The 24,067-nt window shown below is 41.7% G+C and overlaps 1 protein-coding gene across 2 annotated transcripts in view; it reads left to right on the top strand.

Moving 5' to 3' along the window:
* The window catches only part of TRPC4AP (transient receptor potential cation channel subfamily C member 4 associated protein), a 76,632-nt gene that overhangs the window by 26,187 nt on the left and 26,378 nt on the right, over positions 1–24,067 (top strand). For both annotated transcript variants that reach the window (XM_062204091.1, XM_062204090.1), the window contains exons 4-7: positions 5,141–5,198; positions 9,363–9,418; positions 17,124–17,252; positions 20,562–20,769. In XM_062204091.1, the coding sequence (XP_062060075.1) occupies positions 5,141–5,198; positions 9,363–9,418; positions 17,124–17,252; positions 20,562–20,769 (451 nt within the window). The remainder of the gene's footprint in view (positions 1–5,140; positions 5,199–9,362; positions 9,419–17,123; positions 17,253–20,561; positions 20,770–24,067) is intronic.

Here is a 24,067-nt window from a genome sequence, read left to right as displayed (position 1 = left end):
TGAAACCAGTGCTTCTCCAGGAATGACAAACAGTGCAGCGGTAGTTTAATCTGTCTCAAACTAAAAACAACACACATTCCTGCCTTCATTTCTCTCAGTTTAAGATGTTGAATTACAGTGTCACATTTGTGCCAGGAGCAATCTCAAGAATGTGGATTTGCTATCTAAAGATTTGTTGCTGATTTAAGATGAGCAGAGGCTTTCTCAGATCTTCCAGCTTCAACTATCTTGAAGATTTGCCTGTGTTTTTTAAAGGGAAAAGGAGAAAAAAGCCATGGTGTCTTTTTTTTTTCCCCCTCTCATTTGGCTTGAGGTGTCTTGTACCTGCTGCCCAAAATTTTTTTTTTTTTGTTAGCCAGAAGGGGCTAGAAGAAGGTTTTCAGTTTCCATTCTGGGATTGCTTCTAAATTGATTTAATAATAAAAAATACATATGGTCAGTATCTTTAAATATGTGGGCTGAATCATATTCACAGCATGTAGATTACTTTAAAATAGAAATTGGTTCTTTTGGAAAACAAAGGTTCTTATTATCAAAGTTAAAGGTGGTTCTTTTTAAAAAAAAAAAAAGATTTATTTTATTTATTTGAAAGTAAGAGTTAGACAGAGAGGTAGAGACATAGAGAGAGGTCTTCCATCTGCTCGTTCACTCCCCAGATGGCAGCAATGGCTGGAGCTGAGCTGATCTGAAGCCAGGAGCCAGGAGCTTCTTCCAGATCTCCCACATGGGTGCAGGAGCCCAAGGACCTGGGCCATTTTCTACTGCTTTCCCAGGCCATAGCAGAGAGCTGGATTGGAAGAGGAGCAGCGGGATTAGAACCAGCGCCCATATGGGATGCTGGTGCCTCAGGCCAGGGCTTTAACCTGCTGCGCCACAACACCGGCCCCCACCATATGGTTTTTTATGTCTGGTTTCTAAAATAACAGTGGTATGGAGATATAATTTGTATGCAGTGACAATTCATGAATTTGCAGTGTCACATTCAAGGGTGGATATTTAGCTTAGCAGTTCAGGCACCCAAGTCCCACATCACAGGACCTGGGTTCAATACCCAGCTCTGACTCCTGACTCCAGCTTCCTGCTTATGTGGACCCTGGGAGGCAACAGTGATGGCTCCAGTGATTAGGTTCCTGCTACCCATGTGAGAGACCTGGATTGAGTTGCCGGGTCCTAGCACAAACCCCAGCTCAGCCCTCACAGTTGCAGGCATTTGGGGACTGGAGTAGTAGGTGGGAGCTCTCATTATCTATCTGTCTGTCTCTTTCTCTCTCTCTCTCTCTGTCTCTCAAAAACTTAAAAGTTTACCATTCAGTGGCTTTTAGTATATTCAGAGTTATGAAACTGTCACCAAAATTCATTTATTTTTTTTTTTAATTTTTAAAGATTTTTTATTTCTTTGAAAGTCAGAGAGTTGTACAGAGAGAGAAGGAGAGGCAGAGACAAAGAGGTCTTCCATCCACTGGTTCACTCCCCAGTTGGCCACAATAGCCAGAGCTGCGCTGATCCAAAGCCAGGAGCCAGGAGCTTCCTCTGGGTCTCCCAGGAGGGTGCAGGGGTCCAAGGATTTGGCCATCTTCTACTGATTCCCAGGCCAAGGAAGGGAGGGAGGGAGGAGAGGGGAAATAAATAAATAAAGATATCCAAATTGGAAAGGAAGAAGTAAAATCATTCCTGTTTGCATATACTACGGCCTAAGATATAGAAAACACTAAGGAGACCACTGAAAAAAACTTACTAGAGACAATCAGCAAGTTTAGTAAGGCTTCAGGCTACATGATCCAAGATATACATATATAAATAAATTATTTCTATAATTGTATCAATGATCAAGACAGAACTGAAGTTAAGAGAACTCCCTTGAAAGGTAAGCTCCAGGCCATGGCCCTGAAGCAAGGCAAGGAGTAGAGGCTGTGAGGGTTAGCAGTACGAAGAGGCAGGGGAAAATGGGCAAGGCTGCATGGATGTGACTGATAAATAACCCAACTTCTATAAAAGTGAGCCATTATTCATCAGACTGTATCTTCAGAGTCAACCATTGCTCCCACTGCACTGGACACTCGCATTTAGAAGTTATTCAAAGTTTCTGCTTGAGTATTGTGTGAGTCATGAATGTGCATGTAATGAAATAATTTGAAGAATAAAAAAAAAAAGAGAGAGAACTCCCTTAGTCTGTAAGATACATTCTTTTCATCTTAAGGGGCACTTCACTTACTATTGGTTTTGTTCCTGTTTTCGTTTTATGCTAATTCTTCTTTAGATGTTATATAGTTCACCATTGAAGCCATCTAGGCCTAGTCTTTATGTGTATTTTTTTTTTTAATCACTAATTTAGTCTCTACTTAATATAGGACTGTTCAGATGTTCTATTTCTTCTTTAGTCACTTTTTGTAGTTGGTGACTTTCTAGGAATTTGTTCATATCATCTTGGTTATCTGTTTTCATATAGTTGTTCATAGTATTCTCATAATACTTTTTTTCCATAAGATTAATGGTTGGGGCTGGCACTGTGGCATAGCAGGTAAAGCCACCAGCTGTAGTGCCAGCATCCCATATGGGTGCCAGTTCGAGTCCCAGCTGCTCTACTTCTGATCCAGCTCTCTGCCATGGCCTGGGAAAGCAGAGGATAGCCCAAGTACTTGGGCCTCTGCACCCACATGGGAGACCTGGAAGAAGCTCCAGGCTTCTGGCTTTGGAGTGGCCCAGCAGGGCTGTAGACAGCTATTTGAGAAGTGAACCAACAGATGGAAGATACCTCACCTCTCTCTTTCACTCTGTCTCTCTCTGCCTCTGTAACTCTGCCTTTCAAATAAATAAATATTTATTTATTTTATTATTTTAAAGATTTATTTATTTATTCGAAAGTCAGAGTTACACAGAGAGAGAGGTCTTCCATCCGATGGTTCACTCCCCAATTGGCTGCAACGGCTGGAGCTGTGTCAATCCGAAACCAGGAGCCAGGAACTTCTTCTGGGTCTCCCAAGCGGGTAAAGGGGCCCAAGGACTTGAGCCATCCTCTACTGCTTTCCCAGGACATAGAAGAGAGCTGGATCAGAGGCAGAGCAGCCTGGTCTTGAACCGGTGCCCATATGGGATGCTGGCACTTCAGGCCAGGGTGTTAACCCACTGCGCCACAGCACCGGCCCCAATAAATATTTTTAAAAATAGATTAATGGTCATATCCTCGCTCTTTACTGCTGATTATCATCATTTGAGTCCTCTCCTTTTTCTCAATCTTAATATTAGGTTTAGTTGGTTTTCTCTGTGAATTTCCGTTCTCTGTGTCATTAGTTTTCACTCTGTTCCTTATGATCTCTTTGCTCCTGCTTGCCTTGGGCTTAGTTTGCTCTTCCTTTTTCAGTATTTTAAAGGTAGAAGATTAGGTTATTGACTTCTTTATTTTTGAAAAAAATTAATGTAGGCATTTTTAACTAAATGCCTTACTAAGCACTGCTTTAGCTATATCATAAGTTTTGGTATGCTGGTTCTTCTCAGATCTTTTCTAATTTCTTTTATGATTTTTCTTTGAGTCATTGATTATTTACGCTGGATATTGTTATTTACATATTCATGAATTCCCCCTAGTTTCTTCCTTGTTTCTAAATTTATTCTTTTGTGGCCAATCCTTTTAATTTTTAATTATTTATTTATTTTTATTTTTGACAGGCAGAGTGGACAGTGAGAGAGAGAGACAGAGAGAAAGGTCTTCCTTTTTGCCGTTGGTTCACCCTCCAATGGCCGCCGCAGCTGGCGCATTGCGCTGATCCGAAGGCAGGAGCCAGGTGCTTCTCCTGGTCTCCCATGCGGGTGCAGGGCCCAAGGATTTGGGCCGTCCTCCACTGCCTTCCCGGGCCATAGCAGAGAGCTGGCCTGGAAGAGGGGCAACCGGGACAGAATCGGCACCCCGACCGGGACTAGAACCCGGTGTGCTGGCGCCGCAAGGTGGAGGATTAACCTATTGAGCCATGGCGCCGGCTAATTATTTATTTTACTTACTTGAAAGAGAGCAAGAGATCTCCCAACCTTAGTTCACTTCCCAAACGCTTGTAACAGCCAGGACTGGGTGAGGCTGAAGCCAGGAATCAGAAGCTCAATGTGAGTGTCCCATGTGGATGGCAGGGATCCAGGTACTTGTGCCTCCCAGGGTGTGCACTAGCAAGGAAGCTGAAATAAAGCAGTTGGGATTGAACCCAGGCATTCCGTTAGATGTGGGTATCCCAAGCAGCACCTCAACCACTGCCCCAGACCCCCTTTTAAATTTACTGAGGCTTGTTTTATGACCTAACATTTGATCTGTCCTGGAGAATATTTTGTGTGCACTTGTAGAATGTGTATTCTGTTGCTGCATGGAGTGTTTGATAGATGTCTGTTAGATCTAATTAATTTATGGTATGCAAATCTTGTATTTCTTGGTTGGTCTTCTGCCTAATTGTCTATCCATTACTGAAAGCAGGGTATTAAAGTATCCCGGCTGTAATTTTTTATTTGTTTCCTTCAATCCTGTTAGCTTTTCTTCATGTATTTTGGGTTTCTTTTGTTAGGTGCATATACATATATTTGTAAATGTTACACCTGTATCATGGATGGACCCTTTTAATCATTATAAATTGTCCTTTCAACAGAATCAGTTTTAAATGCATGCTTATTTTAAATAGCTTGATAAAAGTTATGTGTTGTATTAAAAGTATGTAAAATAAAAAATAAATGCACATCACCCCAACCCTTGTAGAAATCAATGTTAACAGTTTGTGGTGTATATTTAGAGACTTTTAAAATAAACTTACACGATGTTCTTTAAGCTAAAGAAGAATCATAGTGGTAATAATATTCTATAGCATTTCAGAAAATTAAAGCCTCATTGGACCCCAAAGACTACCTAATCTGAAGTGTCTATTTCTTAAAATGAGAAGGCTGAGGCCCAAGGAAGGGCACTGACTTGCACAGATAACTGAGCTGGGACTGGAGCCCAGGTTTCCTAATTTGATACATTGCTCCTTCCATGAAATGTCACTTCCTTTTAGAACAAGAGGGTCTTGCAATACTATGACAGATATTTGGGTTATGAGTTGTCACTGCAAATTGTTTTAGGAGGTGTGCTTTGAAATAATTTTCAAGATTTTTATCTTTTTAATTTTTTTAATAGCTCCTTGTAGAAATTCTTATGAGGCCTACAATCTCTATCCGGGGACAGAAACTGAAAAGTAAGTATACTTGCGAGGTGCTGGTCATCATGTGCCTTCCGTTCAGCTGCAGGTTACGCTGCCTGTCCTCAGCAAAGCAGACTCTCTTTAGTCATTCTGTAATGGATGGAATTATGGTATATTTCAAAAAGTTCATGGAAAATGGAATTATAGGTCAATTCAGGGATTTGTGTCTGGTACAGCGGCTAAATTCCACTTGCAATGCCCATATCCTGTATCAGAGTGCTCGGTTTGAGTCCCAGCTACTCTGCTTCATTTCCAGCATCTTGCTAACACACACCCCAGGAGACAGTGGATGATGACTCATTAGGACTCAATACATGTGTCACTGCCAACCATGTAGGAGACCTGGATTGAGTACTGAGGTGCTGGCTTTGGTCTGGCTCAGCCTTGGCTATTTGGCTATTACAGGCGCTTGGTGAGTGAACCAGTGGATGTGAGATCTGCATCTCTGTTTATCTCTCTCTCTCTCTTTTTTTTTTTTAAAGATTCATTCATTTATTTGAAAGAGTTAGGGAAAGAGAGAGAGAGAGATCTTCCATCCACTGGTTTACTCCCCAAATGGCTACAATAGCCAGGCCAAACCCAGGAGCTTCTTCTAGGTCTTTCACAAAGGTGTAGGAACCTGATTACTTGGGTCATCCTCTGCTACTTTTCCCAGGCACATTAGCCGGGAGCTGGATTGGAAATAGAGTAGCCAGGACTCTAAAACCGGTGCCCGTATGGGATGCTGGCATTGCAGGCATTGGCTTTACCCATTACACCGCAATGCTGGCCCTGTGTTTCTTTTTTTTTTCTTTTCTTTTCTTTTTTTTTTTTTTACAGAAAAAAATTTTTTGACAGGCAGAATTAGAGAAAGAGAGACAGAGAGAAAGGTCTTCCTTTCGTTGGTTCACACCCCAAATGGCCACCACGGCCGGTGCACTGCGCCGATCCAAAGCCAGGAGCCAGGTGCTTCCTCCTGGTCTCCCATGCAGGTGCAGGGCCCAAGCACTTGGGAAATCCTCCACTGCCTTCCCGGGCCACAGCAGAGAGCTGGACTGGAAGAGGAGCAACCGGGACAGAATCTGGCACCGCAGGCAGAGGATCAGCCAAGTGAGCCGCGGGCCGCGCCACCGGCCTGGCCCTGTATTTCTTTGCCTTTCAAATAAAATTAAATTTTTTATTTTTTTTAAAAAAATTATTTATTTTATTTGAAAGGCAGAGTTACAGAGAGAGGAAGAGCCAGAGAAAGAGATTTTCCGTTACTGGCTGATTCCCCAAATGGCCATAACATCCAGAACTGGGCCAGGAGCTTCATCTGAGTCTCCAGCATGGGTGGTAGGGGCTCAAGTGCTTAGACCATCTTCCACTATTTTCCCAGGCTCATTAGCAGGGAGCTGGATTGAAAGTAGAGCAGCCAGGACTCAAACCAGCACCCATGTGGGATGCTGGTGTCACAGGCAGTGGTATTGTGCCACAGTGCCAGTCCCTGAAAATAACTATTTTAAAAGATAAGTTTATGGGTACAAAATAATTGAAATCCATGCATGCTTTTTTCTTAGAATGCATTTTCCTTGAACTTCTTGAAAGCCTTTTGTGTGCATGGATTTCAAAACTTTTTTGCACCAAAATAAACTTTTTTTTTTAAAAGAGATTTATTTATTTGAAAGGCAGAGTTACAGAGAGAGAGGGAGAGGTAGAGACAGAGATATCTTCTATCCACTGATTCACTTCCCAAAGGGCTGCAACAGCCAAGTCTGGACCAGACTGAAGCTAGGAGCCAAGAGCTTTTTCTGGGTCTCCCACATGGGTGCAAGGGCCCAAGGATTTGGGCCATAATAAACTTCTCTTTTAATTCCATTTTCCATGAACTTGTTGTAGTACCCTTTTACGAATCTGATGCTTTACAAGAAACAGTATGAAGTATGAAGAGAACCATTCCACTAAAAGAACTGCCTCTTTGTTTGTAAATAGCCAGCTGAAAGAATAAGGAATAATTTCATAAGATTACTTTACTTTTTTAAAAAAATATTTGTTTTGTTATTGTTGTTACAAAGGTAATATATACTCTGTAAAAAGGTTCGTCATTACCAGAGCATGTGTGAGAAAAAGTTGTTGTTTTGGTAGTACCTAACTTTCTACAAAGGTGGGTGTTGGGTATAATATGGATATTGCTCTATTGTTATCCTTTTTTTTTTTTTTTTTGAAATTTAAAGAAAAGCTTTATTGAAGATCTGAAACACAATTCCTAAAAGACCAGCTTTTCCAGAAAACTGTAGCTTCATAATGCATTGTGTCTGTTGTGTTAAAATGTACATCTGAGACAAAAACAAAAACCATGAAACAAGCCACTGTTCTTAAACAATTTGAGCAAAGATGAAATACCTGAGGAACAACCTGGATACTTCCCAAAGATGGGCTCTTTACTTTAAGTACCATTAAAAAACAAAACAAAGCAAAACCAGAAAACACAAATGGGTGAATGTGTTCAGTGTTATACACCGAATTGAACCTTTGGCACCAAGAGTTAGGGCATCTGGTCATAGAGCATTAACACATATTATAAAAATGTGTAGTATCAGAGGAATAGAAATACCAGCAATCAAAAATCGCTTCGTCAGTTAGGCAGTAAAACACTGTACAGCATGTCCTTCTGATCTGTCACTGAGTACTCTGGTTGCAGCTTTGAAATGAAAAAAGTAAGAAAAAAAAAAGGAGATGCAACCCTTTTATTTTCTTTGTATAAACTCATATTGTTACTCTTTATAATGTATGTTACAGATTATTTTTAAGGTATTCAATATTTAATTTTTAAAGAATAAATATACTTCCTTCTGGTATTAAAAGCTAGAGATCACTTCAAATAATATTTAATGCCCTTCTACAAATATTACATGTATTTTTAAATTAAATTTTTTTTTACCCTTGACATCAGTAGGACATAGCATGTAAAGCATTTGTGTGGATAGTGGTAGCTTAGAGAATTCACATCCATTTTTCCTTTCTCAGCTTTGTGCTCTAACTTGGTCCTCATGCCCTCTGACTTCCCTTCCAATAAGTGGCACCTTGTAATTGCTTATTGGTGCTTCTATTTGTTCTCTTCTCCTCCCAGTAGATTTAGAGGTTCCTCAGGCACTGAGGCTTTTCTTCTTTTTTGCTCACCGCTATGTCTGCTCTAGAGTATGTACTGAATAAAAATGCTTGATGAATGAGTGAATCCCTGTCCCTTTTGAAAATGGAAAGTAGAAATACTGGGATAAAGTGATCTTGTGTTCCACCCTGCCCTAAAGTCATCAAATAAAGCAAAATGCCCCCATAGGTCAGAAGATAGTGCTGGGGTTGCTGGGCATCCTCATTGTCCCTAGGGGATGTGAGGCAGGCTGGCATGGCAAGGCTGCCCATCAGGATCTCAAAGGGAGACATAGAGATTTTTTCTTTTTTTGGCAGCATCAGAGTAAATGAAAACTATAAGAAAAATAAAAGCAATGACAGACAAAACGCTTTGTCCTTGGTTTAAGTGTAATTTTGTCATCTTCTGGTTTGGGTGTCATGAAAATTAAGTTTCCTTTTGTGCTGTTCTGCTGTTTCTGCTCATAGATAAGTAGGAAATTCTTTATTGGAATTAGTAGTAGGTTAAATGATCAAAACTGTCCAATACAAATAGCAGTGATAGCAAAAGATCTAAAGAAAACACTCATTTGGGGTGTCTGTAGTATGAATAGTATTCCTGTTTGCTGTTTAATAGAGCTTTCAATTGAAGTTTGTAACAAGAGCAATTTAAATAGTTCTGTTTTTGAAAATGTAGCGTGAGGAACCAGTTCAACTCAAGCATTAAAGGACTACACAGAGAGGTTTAAATAGCAGAAAACCCCTAACTCTGAATATATTCTAAGCAAGATACAAAGGAAACATGGCTTATTTAACAATGACATCACAAAAGAATGAAATTATGAAGACTGTGGAACCTAACAAAAAAATGGTTACTGTGTGAAACCAAAAAACATTATACAAATTGGTTTGTCGATTCTGATGGGCACTAAAGAAATCTGTGATAGTCAAAGACTGGAAGGAAATACACTAAAAGGAAAGTAATCATTTTGGAGGGAATTATTACAGTTTTTACATTTTAAAAACATACTTTTCAATGAGAAAAATAACCAGTTATTCCTCTCGTGCTTTCAGTCAGTGATGAAATGTCCAAGGACTGCTTGAGCATCCTGTACAATACCTGTGTCTGTGTAAGTACCTTGCCATTGGCATTCCATTTATCTTGCTGCCACGTTTGTGATGGCTGAGGAGGGAAGATGTGAGTGGGATTCATCCATGAGAATTGAGATTTTGAGGGAGTTGGACTTATTTTATGTGTGCTACAGAACCAGGACCAACAGATAGAAATTATGGGAAAGCATTTTGTAATAACTGTTCTCTTCTTTAATGGTTTATTTATTATTATGCAAGTGACAGAAGGAGAGGAGGCAGGGGGAGAGAGAGAAAGAGTTTGTCTTTCTGCCGGCACCACGGCTCACTGGGCTAATCCTCCGCCTGCGGCACCGCCACACCGGGTTCTAGTCCTGGTCGGGGCGCCGGATTCTGTCCCGGTTGCCCCTCTTCCAGGCCAGCTCTCTGCTGTGGCTCGGGAGTGCAGTGGAGGATGGCCCAAGTGCTTGGGCCCTGCACCCCATGGGAGACCAGGAGAAGCACCTGGCTCCTGGCTTCGGATCAGCGCGATGAGCCGGCCGCAGTGGCCATTGGAGGGTGAACCAACAGCAAAGGAAGACCTCTCTCTCTCTCTCTCTCACTGTCCACTCTGCCTGTCAAAAAACAAACAAAAAAAAGTGTTTGTCTTTCTACTGATTCACTCCCTAATGTCCACTAGAGCAAAGACTACACCAGGAACCTGGAACTTCATCTGGGTCTCCCACCTGGGTGGCAGGGGCTAAGTACTAGGGCCATCTTCCACTGCCTTCCCAGGCTCTTACGTGGGAAGCTGGGTCATTAGAGGAGTAGCTGGCCTGGCACTCTCGTATGAGATACAGGCTCCTGAGCCACAACAGCTGCCCTAGGTAGTAGTTGCTAAGAGCCAGGGTAACTTCAGCAGGGACTGAGCTGCTTTAGGAAGTATCTGAGCTGTCTGAACAGTTAACATATTAAAAGGTGATAAAACACTGGCAGAATCCCTGTGACCTTTAAAATTTCTTTTCACTTTGTTTTCACACCTATCTTTAGAAAACAAAACAAGGACTAGAAGCCCCACCCATATATTGATAGGACAGTCTGCTGGGTTGACTACTGAGCCAGAAAGAGTGGTGGATGTGGGAAGCAATTGAGTAGAAAAAACAGAGCGTGATACGTAGTGTTAGAACTGGATTCTGTGTTCTGGCTCTCGGTTTCGTGTACCTCCTTATACCCCAATGTCCTGCAGTAGAGTGCAGTTAGAAATTGTACTAACATCGTAGAATTATTGTGAGAACTAAACAAGATAATACATAAAAAGCACTTTTAAAACAGTACATAAACAGTTTTTACAAGTCAGTGCTTTTTAGGAACTTTGGCTGTCATAAACTATATGAACAGTGACTTATAGAACACATAGAATGAGACAGGTGCTGTTATGGAAGTGAAACTTACATGCTGTGGAAATGCAAAAGGAACATTTAACTACATTTCCTTTCTTACCTCTTTTTAGTTCAGGTATCCTGTGAGAGTATTAAAATCTACCAGCATCACAAACTTAGAAGTAGGTCTGAAGGAAAAGGATAAACCAAGGGTGGGGATGTAATGTACAGCCAGGAATTGGACTGATTTAAAAATGTAGAGTATAAAATCATCTGTGCTGAGGATGAGGCACAAATCGGGGTTTAAGCTTCTTGGCAACCAATACAAATAGGGAAGTATATTTGAACATTGACACAATTTGTATTAATGCAATGCAATAGAAATACAATGCAAGCTGTCTGGTTTATTTTAAATTAGCTTGCAGCCTGATTTTTATTTATTTCTTTGAAAGGGAGAGAAGAGGCGGGGAGCAGGGCAGAGAGAGAAAATTGATCTCCCATCTTTCTAGTTCACTTTCCACATGCTGCATCAGCTGGGACTGGATCAGATTGAAACCTGAAGCTGGGAATTCAATCCAGATCTGCTACGTGTGTGGCAGGAACTGGATCGCTTGAGTTGGTTGTCACTACTGCATCCCAGAATCTGGAAGCTAGAGTCAGGAGTGGAGCTGGGTGTGGAACCCATGTACTCCAGTATGCCTCCCCCTACTTTTTTTTTTTTTTTTTTTTTTAATGAGAAAAAAAATGAGTAGGAAGGAATAGGTGAAGTTATTTTAATACATTTTATTCAATATAATGTATCAAGAGTATTGTCATTGCAACATGTAATCAGTGTAATTGTTGAGGTATTTACATTCTTTTTTTGTAATAAGCTTTCAAAATCCACTGTGACTTTTATACACAGAGCATATCTGTTTGGAGTAGCCATGTTTCAAGTGCTCAGGAGCCACGTGTAGCTAGTGATTCAGACAGATCTATAGAATAAAAAAGAACTGTTCAGGAAATGCACAATTTCTTGGGACTAAGACCAGTAAAAAATTGTCCTTACTGGGGCTGATGTGGTGGTGCAGTGGGTTTAACTGCTGCCTGCAATGCAGGTATCTGATAAGGACAGTGGTTCAGTCCCGGGTGCTCCACTTCTTTTTTTTTTTTTTTTTCAACTTGGCAGTCACTAGTGATCTTTTTTCTTTTTAAAGATTTACTTATTTATTTGAAAGGCAGAGTTACAAAGAGGCAGAGGCAGAGAGATCTTCCATCTGCTGGTTCACTCCCCAAATAGCCACAACAGCTGGAGCTAGGCTGATCTGAAGCCAGGAGCTTCTTCTGAGTCTCCCATGCAGGTGCAGGGATCCAAGGACTTGGGCCATCCTCTACTGCTTTCCCAGGTGATTGCAGAGACTGGCTCATAAGTGGAACAGCCAGGACTCGAACTAGTGCCCACATGGGATGCCAGCGCTGCAGGCGGCAGCTTTGCCTGCTACGCCACAGAGCCGGCTGCATGGGTGCTCCACTTCCAGTCCAGCTCCTTGCTGATGCATCTAGGAAAGCAGCCGAGGATGGCCCAAATTTAGGTTCTGCCCCCATGTGGAAGAACTAGATGGAGTTCTGGCTCCTGGCTTTGGCCTGTTCCAGCCCTGGTTGTTATAGTCATTTTGGGGATGAACCAGTGGATGGAAGATATCTCCATGTGTTTGTCTCCTCTACCTCTCATTCAGCCTTTCAAATACATAAATAAATAAATTTTAAATGAAATACAGTATATGATGTCATGATTCCATCATTGACAGTTTTATGAGGCTGTTTTTAACTAAACAGTTTAGTTTAAAAACAAAAAACAATAAGGAACTAGGATGGTAAGGTCTAACTCTGATGGACTGTCTTAGTTCCAGTTTAGAGAACCTAAGGCTCTTATAACTGCAGACACCAGTGCCTCCAGTGATCAGGCAAACAGGAAATGTTCTAAAACTGCCCATGTTGTAGTATGGGGAGTTAAATAAATGTTGACTAACATGGAGCAAGCTTGTCCTACCTAAAGATGTTTAAATTTAAATTTTTGGAGTATCACTGGCCAAATACAGCTTGGTCCACTGAATGCTACTTTGTTGCTCCTGGTTTAGATAGTAAGCAGATGGTAAGTCAAGAACGCATATTAAAATATCATGAAAAATCTCCCAGAAAAGTGCATTTGCACACAACGCTTTGTTTATCATTTTAGATCATTAGGATTTCAGTTAAAGAACTAATGATGTAGAGGGAAGGAAGGATTGTCTGCCTTTTTCAGAGGGAAAAGGAAGGCTTTCTAGAGGAGGAAGACCTTTATCCCATCTGTGGGTAAGACTTCAGAAAACTGAGACGAGGAGAATGGCGGGTGGTCCAGGTGGCTGGTCAGGGCAACAGGACCACCTGTTGGATGGCCTGAAGATACAGTTTTATGCTTTGAGAAAATGATAAATTTATTTCTCCTTTATGTTTTTGTTTTATTTTTGATTTTTATGCTTGATATTCCAGAACTTTTGCTTGTCTGAGTAAAGCTAGAGTCAGTCCTGCTTCACATTTCATAGTATGTGCAGTTGGTTGTGTGTGGTTGGGGAAAAAACACCTTTTTAAAAATTGAGCCAGTGCTACAGCTGAAGAGTATTAACAGAGAACCAGACATTGCTTTCTTTAGCTAGTGTCCTGTTTAGTCTTGTGCCGTGAAGATGTGCATGCTCAGCATATTTCTCTTGATGATTTCATTTTGAATAATAAATTTGCCTTGGCACATCTCATCCCACTGATTGTAAAGTGTATTCTAGCTCTCGGTTCTCATCTGCCAAACTGTGTTTACCTGTACATTTGACTGTATCTTTTAAAAAGAAGTCATGTTTGCTGCAGTTTACTTGGAGGAATTTTGTTGAGTTTAGAGGCTGAAAAGAATGAAGAAAAATATTAAAACTACCAGACTCTGGTGTCTCCAAGATAGTTGCGTGTGTGTGTGGAGAGAGAGAGAGAGAGAGATATTAAGCTAGCAATATTGCAGTCCTAATCCAAACTTTTAAAATTAATTTATTAACTTAAATAATAATAAATAAAATTAATAAAAATAATAAAATTATTTTATTTATTTAATTTATTTAAATTTTTGTTATTTATTTAAATAATAAATTAGAGTTAGAGATTTTCCATCTGCTGGTTCACTCTCCACATGGCTGCAAAAGCCAGAGTTGGACCAGGCTTAAGCCTGGAGCTTCTTCCAGGTCTCCCATGTGGGTGGCAGGGGCCCAGGCAGTTGGGCCATCTTCCACTGCTTTCTCAGGCACACACAGGGAGCAGTCAGGCCTTGCACTGGTGCTCATATAGGATGCCAGCATTATAGGCAGTGGTTTAATCCACTGCACTAGGATGCTAGCCACACGTCAAACCTCTTAGAACCTAACAATTTTTTTTTAAAGTTACCCACTTATTTGAAAGAGTTAGAGAGAGAAGGAGAGGCAGAGAGAGAGAGAGGTCTTCCATTCACTGGTTCACTCCCCAATTGACCACAACAGTTGTAACTGAGCGCATCTGAAGCCAGGAGCTTCCTCCAGGTCTCCCACACGGGTGCAAGGGTCCAAGAACTTGGGCCATCTTGTACTGCTTTCTCAGGCCATAGCAGAGAGCTGGATCAGAAGCGGAGCAGCCAGGACTCTAACTGGCACCCATATGGGATGCTGGCACTGCAGGCGGCGGCTCTACCCATTACACCACAGCGCCAGCCCCAGAACCTAACATTTGAGTTCTTTGGCCAGTTAGTTCCTTTATTTTTCTCATACCCCATGTTTGTTATTCCTTTAGCAAACATTTGATGTCCGTACTATGTTCTAGGCCTCCTGCTAGATGCCTGGGGTACAATGATGAACGAGATGTATTCCTGCCTTCAGATGGTACACAGTTAATGGGACTGGGGCAGAGAGGGCATGGTACAGGGTCTGGACTGATAAAGACCAGGTGCTTTGAGACTTTTGAGGAAGAGGAGTGGCACATGTGCAGTGGCTAGGAAGACTTCATGCAGAGTTGGCATATTTGAAGGTTGCTAGGCTTACCTATTCCTATCATTTATTTTATTCTTTCTTAATTAAAAAAGCATGTTCTTGACTGAAAACAATTAGCAAATATGAATAACATTTTTTCTAATGTGGGCATGGCATACCTGATATGTCTGTTCCATATTGGCAGATATGTACCATTCCTGTGTTCTAATTGGTGCTGGCAGATGTGGAATTTGTGAAGATATTCTTAAAGGGAAGAACAAAGTGGTAGAAGTAGGAAAAGGCCTTGTATGCATGGGTGTTAACAAGACATTCACCTGTTCTCAGCATAAGGAAAGTCTGTAGATTGCCCTTGACGAATGTCTTACACCTGTTTGGGGGACCTTTGACTTTTTTTTTTTTTTTGACAGGCAGAATTAGACAGTGAGAGAGACAGAGAGAAAGGTCTTCCTTTCGTTGGTTCACACCCCAAATGGCCGCTACAGCCGGCACACTGCACTGATCCGAAGCCAGGAGCCAGGTGCTTCCTACTGGTCTCCCATGCAGGTGCAGGGCCCAAGCACTTGGGCCATCCTCCACTGCCTTCCCGGGCCACAGCAGAGAGCTGGACTGGAAGAGGAACAACCAGGACTAGAACCTGGGGTACCAGCGCCGCAGGCGGAGGATTAGCCAATTGAGCCATGGCGCCAGCCGGGACCTTTGACTATTAAACTGAAAAGTGGGACTTGATTGAATAGTAAAGGAAACTTAAAGCCTATTGACTACAGCAAGAAGGTCCCTTTGGGTATAGGATATTGGCTAAGTCAGATACCTACTGGGCAAATTTTATTGTCTAATTGAATCCTCTCAAGGACTTTGGAGATGACCATGTTATGGATGAAGAAATGGAGGTCCAAAGGTGAGACATGTCTAGCATATGATCACATTTTTAGAATTAGAATTTGGAGCTGGCCTTTAAAATCCATGTTTCAAACACTGTTAATTTTTCTTTTCTAAAAATTTATTTTGGGCGGGCGCCATGGCTCACTAGGCTAATCCTCCGCCTGCAGCGCCGGCACCCCGGGTTCTAGTCCCGGTTGGGACGCTGGTTCTGTCCCGGTTGCTCCTCTTCCAGTCCAGCTCTCTGCTGTGGCCCGGGAAGGCAGTGGAGGATTTCCCAAGTGCTTGGGCCCTGCACCTGCATGGGAGACCAGGAGGAAGCACCTGGCTCCTGGCTTCGGATCAGTGCAGCATGCCGGCTGTAGCGGCCATTTGGGGAGTGAACCAACAGAAGGAAGACCTTTCTCTCTCTCTCTCTCTGTCAAAAAAAAAATTTTATTTTGAAGCTGATGCTGTGGCACCATGGGCTAAGCCTCCATCTATGGCGCCGGCATTCCATATGGCTGCAGGTTCTAGTCCCGGCTGCTCCTCTTCCGATCCAGCTCTCTGCTGTGGCAGGGAAAGCAGTGGAAGATGGCCCAAGTCCTTGAATCCCTGCACCCACGTGGAAGACCTGGAAGAAGCGCCTGGCTTCTGGCTTCGGATCAGCTCAGCTTCGGCTGTTATGGCCATTTGGGGAGTGAACCAGTGGATGGAAGACCTTTGTCTCTGTCTCTTCTCTCTATCTGTAACTGCATGTCAAATAAATAAATAAATCTTTTAAAAAATTTATTTGAGAGCTAGAAAGAGCTCCCATCCACTGGTTCACTCCTCAAGGAATCACGATGGCTGGGCCTGGACCAGGTCATAGCTAGGAGCTCAGTCCTTATCTTCCACATGAGTGGGAGGGACCCAGCTACTTGAGCCATCAGCTGCTGAGTTCAAGAGTACACATTAGCATGAGGCTGGAATTGGGAACAGAGCCTGGAATCAAGTCCAGGTACTCCGATTCAGATTACGGGCATCCAGAGTGGGATCTTAAACACTATACCAAACACCCACCCTCAAATACTGTTGATTGCAGATTTGAGAATGGCCTTTGGAAACCTTAAGCCCTCTTTGAAAACTTCTGGTTGTGAAGTTTTCACCTTGATTAAGCTCTAAGTAGGAATCACCTACCTTAGTCACCCAATTTCTGTACTGGGTGAGTTTGGCTTGTCTTCTAAAAGGAGATCTTTGGGACTTAGACTTCACAGCCCAACTGAGGCCCCTACTTCCTGCTTTTCGCATTCTCAGCTCCAGAATGGGCTCCTAATTGTGTAGGTGCTCGGAGACTTTGTTCATGGCTGTGGAGTCAAGAAACGTTTCCTGCAGTTAACTCAGGACATCCCACTTTTCTTGGCTTATGCCCGTTTTTAAAGATGGGATTGCTTTTCCATTGGCTGCATGGTGTACTTTGCTCTTCACATTTTATTTTGTGATTGCAACCTGTTCTGCTTTGTTTCCCTTCTTCCTTGTGACAGACGGAAGGAGTTACAAAACGTTTGGCAGAAAAGAATGACTTTGTGATCTTCCTGTTTACATTGATGACAAGTAAGAAGACATTCTTACAAACAGCAACCCTCATTGAAGATATTTTGGGTGTTAAAAAGGTGAGCTGTGTCCTCCAGCCGTGTGGGGGAGGGCATCTCAGACCACTGAATTCTCAAACCTGAATAATGTAGAATTCTTTGAAAATAAATTTTCCATACTCGTGTGTTAAAATTATTTTTGTGTTACTTGGGTATATTCAGGTATAAAACTAGGTTATACCCCTTTTACTGATGGGTCTTACATGACTCTAAAACCTAAATTAACATATAAATTGAAGCAGATCTAATTATAAAACTCAAAACATCAGATTCACTTTATGAATTTCACGTGATGGTTAATGTCACTTTGCCGAAATCAAATTGCCCTAATTATCATGGTGTAAGTTCTTTATAGCATACCTTCCTGTTGTGTCATGTGGTGACTCCGTTTTCCTGCTGTGAAGACTCCGTTCATCGGGATCTGTTCCTTTGGTGATAATATTTGGCCTTCGAGTTGGTTAATTAACACCAATGAGACACAAAGATAAAACATTGAAATCCTACCACTTGGCCATCAAGTAGATGTTCATGTGATTTGTTGGTTTTTAAAAAATTGTGAATGAAATGAAAACACTAAATGAAAAATTTCTCATCAAGAACTCCCCCTACAAGATTCATCCAAAGATCTCTGTTAGAAATGCATTATGTTAGAGTTTGCTGTAATGCTTGTTAGGACCTGGAGCTTGTTTCCCTGGTCCATGCCTGTCCTAAGCCTCCATGTTAGTTAGTTGTTGGTTGACAGATGTATTCCTCTTAACTGATGACTTGCCTCCTACAGGTTGCTGTTGGAGAGAAGATGATGCCATCTGCATTGTGGGGATTCCATCTTTGATTTCTGTCTTTCTGATGCACTTCCCCCAGGCCTTGCTTTTTACCACTCAGGCAGAAGAAATACAAGTGGCCCATTGTCTCCAGGAACACACTGGAGATGTGTGCAGGCCCCAGACAGACCCTTTGTGCCCTTGATAAAAAGGCTTTGTTGTTTTTCCGATAGTTGTGTGCTCCAGCAAGTGTGTGAAAGGGGACCTCTAGGACAGAAATCTAGACTGCTGGAGGCCAGGATTGCTCCTTCTCGTTCCTTCTTGTGTTACAAGAAATAGTCATGGATTCTACTAAACATCATGAGTACCTTGGTGCAGTCTGAATGGGGATAGACATCATACAGGAAGTAGAAACCCAAATCACAAACTTGGAAGGTAACAAAAGATAGGTATTAAGAATTTATCAAGCATTTTTTACAAATCAGCATGAAAAAATGAGCAATGATATGAACAAGCATTTCACAGAAGAAAAACAGATGATCCATAAATGTGGAAGATGCTTAGCTTTGTTGATAATCATGGAAATACAAATCAATACCACAGTGAGAAAGAGAACAAATGTTGGTGATAAATGTTTATCAGTGGGGACTGGCACTGTGGCTTAATGGGCTAAACCTCTGCCTGCAGCTCTGGAATCCCATATGGGTGCCAGTTTGTGTCTTGGCCACTCCTCTTCCAATCCAGCTCTCTGCTATGGCCTGGAAAAGCAGTGGAAGATGGTCTAAGTATTTAGGCCCCTTTACCCACATGGGAGACCTGGAAGAAGCCCCTGGCTCCTCCTTTGGATTGGCTCAGCTTTGGCCGTTACAGCCATCTGGGGAGTGAACCAGCAGATGGGAGACCTTTCTCTCTGTCTCTCCCTCTTTCTGCCTATAACTCTGCCTCTCAAATAAATAATAAAATAAAATCTTAAAAAAGGAATGTTTATCAGTGGAAACACTTGTATACTGCTGATAATTTTTCACATCAGAATAAGGGGTTTTTTTTCCCTAAGATTTATTTTTTATTTATTTGAAAGACAGAGAGAGAAAGAGAGACCTTCCAGCCATTGGTTCACTCCCCAAATGGCCACTGGGGCTGGGCCTGGGCCTGAGTCAGGCCAAAGCCAGGAGCCAGGAGCTTCCTCTATGCATCCCACGTGGGTGCAGAGACCTAAGCATTTAGGCCATCCTGTGCTGCTTTTCCAGGCACATTAGCAGGGAGCAAGATGGGGGAAGTGGAGCAACTGGGACTCGAACCAACACCCAAATGGGATGTGGTGTTGCAGGTGGCAGCTTAACCTGCTATGCCACAATGCCACTCTTTCTAAAACTGTTTTAGTGGAAAGACGATAATAAGCAATTACCAGAGTGTGTACTTCTGAGAGAGAGGCAGAGATAATCAAACAACGAAATGAAGCAGGCTTCTAATGCCAGATTTGGGACCTATACACTGAATTGGGTAAGGGCTAAAGGAACTGATGGGCTCCAGTCACGCTTTCCAGTATAGTGATGTTTGTTGTATACTGGCGCAAGGAAGAAACCCCCCAGATGTGCCCACCACAGCAAACACCTGTCCTCCCCCATTACCAGAAAGAGGGGAGTGGGATTCTTGAGGCCTTCCAGGAATCATTTGTTTGTTCATTGCACATTTCCTGATAGCTTCATTACGAGATCCTCTGCTTTGAGACTCTGGAGAAAAGAGAAGATACCATTCTCGCTCAAAGCAGCATTAGATTGTTTGGGAAATAGATGTAGGAATGGATTATTACAAGTTCATACAGTGATAAAGCGTTAGTCCAGTGGAAATTAAATTTGTGGAATGGAGGATAACAGGTGTTTCCTGAGGACTACAAGGATAGTTCAAAACAGATGTGGTGTATTTCACAAAATTGTAGATTTTAAGGAAGAAAATATAACAAAGTATTTTATGAAATTCAGTGCTTGTTCATACTTAAAGCTAAGACTTGCAGGGAAATTCCTTAACTTGATAAAGTACATGTATTAAAACTTAATAAACATTAAAGTTAATTTTGAATCCTTGGAAATTATTAGCCTAGAAAAAGACAAGAATACCTGTTTCCACTTATTTCAGAGAAATGGTCACATACGCATGTACGCAGGGAGCACCTATAGGGGTGTTCGTTACAACATTAGTTAATAGTGAAAAGTTGTAGTTCACCTGAATACTCATAAAAAGGAGACTGACTAAAATGTGGAGTAAAATGGTAAAAAATGATTGCCGGTTATTTTTCTTGGTGTGGATAAGTCTCAGTGTTGAGTCAAAGGTAAGATAAGATGTAACTTGTACTGGATGTGGAGAAGTCCGTGTGTTTTAATGAAGATAAATTTTTTAACTATAAAAATTTACGTAAGAGTAACAAACACAAAGTTCAAAACAATGGTTCTGTCTGGGGAAGGAGAAGGGAATACAGTTGCGTAGGGGTACAAGGACGTGGACACAGCAGAAGGGCATATCCAGTCTCTTGAGTGAATTGAGCATGGAAATTGTTTCATTTGTGTCTTCTTAGGAAATGATCCGACTAGATGAAGTCCCTAATCTGAGTTCCTTAGTATCCAATTTCGATCAGCAGCAGCTTGCTAATTTCTGCCGGATTCTGGCCGTCACCATTTCAGAGATGGATACAGGGAATGATGACAAGCACACGCTTCTTGCCAAAAATGCTCAGCAGAAGAAAAGCTTGAGCTTGGGGCCTTCTGCAGCTGAAATCAACCAAGGTGAAGTTTCTGAGTTTGCAGGATTTTGTGGTTGTAGACTGAGACCCTTCTCAAATTGTCCAGCCTTCAGTATCTCTAGAGTTTTGTGCATGGGAGGGTTCCACTTAAGGAGTGTAAACTCTCTGTGTCTGTTCCTTATCTGGGGGACCAAGTTCTATAGCTTTTATCAGATTTTGAATTTAAAAAGTTGGGAGTCACTGTTTATCAGATCTACATACATTTTGGTCTACTAAACTTACTGGGCTTTTATCTTACAAATAGAATATCAAGGTTATTGTTTGTAACATTGTAATAACAAAAGAATGGGAACTCAAGTGTTCATCAGCAAGAGACTGCTTCATTTATAGAATATATAATGGAAAATTGTAGCTTAAAAAAGAATAAAGTTGATATTGTACTGGTATGCAGGATCTTCAAGATATGTTAATGATAAGATGCTGAGCAGTGTGTAGAATCACTTTTTGTATTTAGGCAAGGAAGGACAAAAAAGACCATACATTTGTTTTATGTTATGCGTAAAGAAACAGGATACATGGGAAACCTAAAGGGTTTACGTGTTAGCATGTGGCTGGAAACAGTAGATTGTGCCAGCCCATGGGAATGGAGCTTCTTAGTGTATGTTTCTATATATTGTTTGATTTTATGACCATGTAAGTATACTAATCATTTTTCAAAACATTATTCTGACTGATCTACCTCACCTATTTCTTCTCAGTGCAAAAGAGCTCTATTCTGTTGATAAAGTACCCTTACTTGAGAGGATTTTGGGGAAACTGGGCATATATCTATTTCATCCATAAGAATATAGATGATGCATATTTCAACTGAAACATGTATGTGTCTTAAAACCTAGTTCATGAATGTGAACAGGCTAGAAATACTGTAAATATAAAAACATATCACTGTTTACTTTAGGGTTAGCCAAAAAGACAAGGCAAACTTATAAAAATGCAGAGGAAAGCCATGACCATCCCAAGGTGGCCCTGATAATGCTCTGAAAACCGAGCTTTGTTGCTGAAGCCTGGTTTGCTGCTGTGTGCATCCCCAGAGCCGCCACGTGCTACACAGCAGCCGCCTCCTTACTCAGGAGGAGTCCTTCACTAACTCTCAGTGCTGTGGTTTAGCTAGGGATAGCACGCAGTCGTGCTGTGCCGTTCAGGGTATTAGGGAATGTAATTTTATGTGTTTTAGTCATATGGAAAAACTGAAGTCTGTGGACCCCAGATACGTGGGTCTTCCTCTAGCTTTGCTTTTCTTCTGTGTCCATAGATACAAGACTTTTCTTGGTCAGTGAAGGGTGTTATTCCCCCTTCTTGGGACATTTGGGAAGTTCTCACTGTAGTAAACCATAAAGCATACATTTTAAAAAATATGTGATTTACGCTGGCGCTGCGGCTCACTAGGCTAATCCTCCGCCTTGCGGCGCCGGCACACCGGGTTTTAGTCCCGGTCAGGGCGCCGGATTCTATCCCGGTTGCCCCTCTTCCAGGCCAGCTCTCTGCTGTGGCCCAGGAGTGCAATGGAGGATGGCCCAAGTGGTTGGGCCCTGCACCCCATGGGAGACTAGGATAAGCACCTGGCTCTTGCCATCGGATCAGCACAGTGCGCCGGCCGCAGTGCGCCAGCCGCGGTGGCCATTGGGGGGTGAACCAATGGCAAAAGGAAGACCTTTCTATCTCTCTCTCTCACTTTCCACTCTGCCTGTCAAACAAACAAACAAAAAAAATATGTGATTTACAATTAAATTATATATAAAGCTGATTTAAACATATACACATATAGACAGTGGCTAAAGGTAACATTTGTTAAACTCACACTCTATAGCAAACACTGACCCAACTGTTTTATCTAGAAGTGATATTAGTTCTCCAAGAGGTCCTGTGCAGTAGAAATTATTAATATCTCTGTACATATGAGAAAATGGGGTCAAAAAGATGCAGTATGGAAACTTGTGAGTGCCAGTGTACTAATAACTTTTGTCTTTCTGTTTCTCATTGAGGAAATTAATCTGGCAGATTATTTTTGTTGTATTAGTTTGAATTATTTTCACATGCCTAGATGTAAACAGATTCAAAGGAAGCCACCATTATTCATCCTTCTTGTTGGGCTGGTTTGGTATTGACCCCAAAACCAGTTTTCTTTGATTTGGAGGATTTAAAAAAAGGTCTTTATAAAGTTTCTAGATTAGTTTCTATTTATTTATTTGAAGCGCAGAGTTAGGGAGAGACAGAGAGAGAAATCTACTGGTTTACTCCCCAAATATCTGCAACAGCCAAGGCTTGACCAGGCTGAAGCCAGGAGCCAGGAGCTTCTTTGAGGTATCCCACGTGGGTGGCATGGGTCCAAGTATTTGAGCCATCTTCTACTGTTTTCCCAGGTGCATTAGTAGAGAACTCGATTGGAAATGGAGCAACGAGGTCTAGAACTGGCACCCATATGAGATGCTGGCACTACAGGTGGTGGCTTTACCTGCTACTCCATAGCACTAACCCCTGTGCTTCCATTCTTCATGTGTAGCTTAAGGAAGCAGATACTGAAAGTTTTGAAGAAAATGAGCTTAAACCAATACTGTTTGATCATTTACTTTTTTCTCTAAAAAATAAATTCAAACTTTGAGTCACTGTATAAAGATGTTATGTGATGTCATTCTTAGTATCCATGTTATATTCCATTTGTATGACTGTATCATTGTATTTAGTCTGTTACTGAAGAACATTTAGTTACCTCCATATTTTTCCTATTAAAGAAACTGTGTCAGTGTACATCTTTATACAGATATCTTTGTATACAAATGGTTACTTCTTTAGGGAAATTTCCAAAAATGGACCTCGGCTCAGAAACACACAAATTAAAGACATAAAATTTATTTCTGTTTATTTTTTGACCGGTTGATACAAGAGAGCCTGTTTCCCTACACCTGCTAAAAATTTGCCTTGTATCTGTAACTTTTACTATTTTCCCTTTGCATGACATTTCCTTTTTTTTTTTTTTTTTTAATATTTATTTATTTGACAGAGGTGAGCAGGGGAGAGAGGGAGAGGGAGGGGGTGAGAGAGAGAGAGCTCTTCCATCTGCTGGTTCACTCCCCAGATGACTGCAGTGGCTCCACAAGCCAGTTGCCAGGATCTTCCTCCATGTCTCTATCTCTCAGATAGCAGGGGCCCATGCGCTTGGGCCATCTTCTGCTTTTCCCAGGCCATTAGTAGGGAGCTGGATTGGAAGAGGAGTAGCCAGGACATGAACCAGCAACCATATGGGATGCTGGCCCTTTGGCATTTCCTTTTTTTTTTTTTTTCTT

This window comes from Lepus europaeus, chromosome 10 (genome assembly GCF_033115175.1).
Source record: "Lepus europaeus isolate LE1 chromosome 10, mLepTim1.pri, whole genome shotgun sequence".
Lineage (NCBI taxonomy): Eukaryota > Metazoa > Chordata > Mammalia > Lagomorpha > Leporidae > Lepus > Lepus europaeus.
Note: the sequence above shows the minus strand (reverse complement) of the source record. Positions and strands in the feature narration are given on the sequence as shown.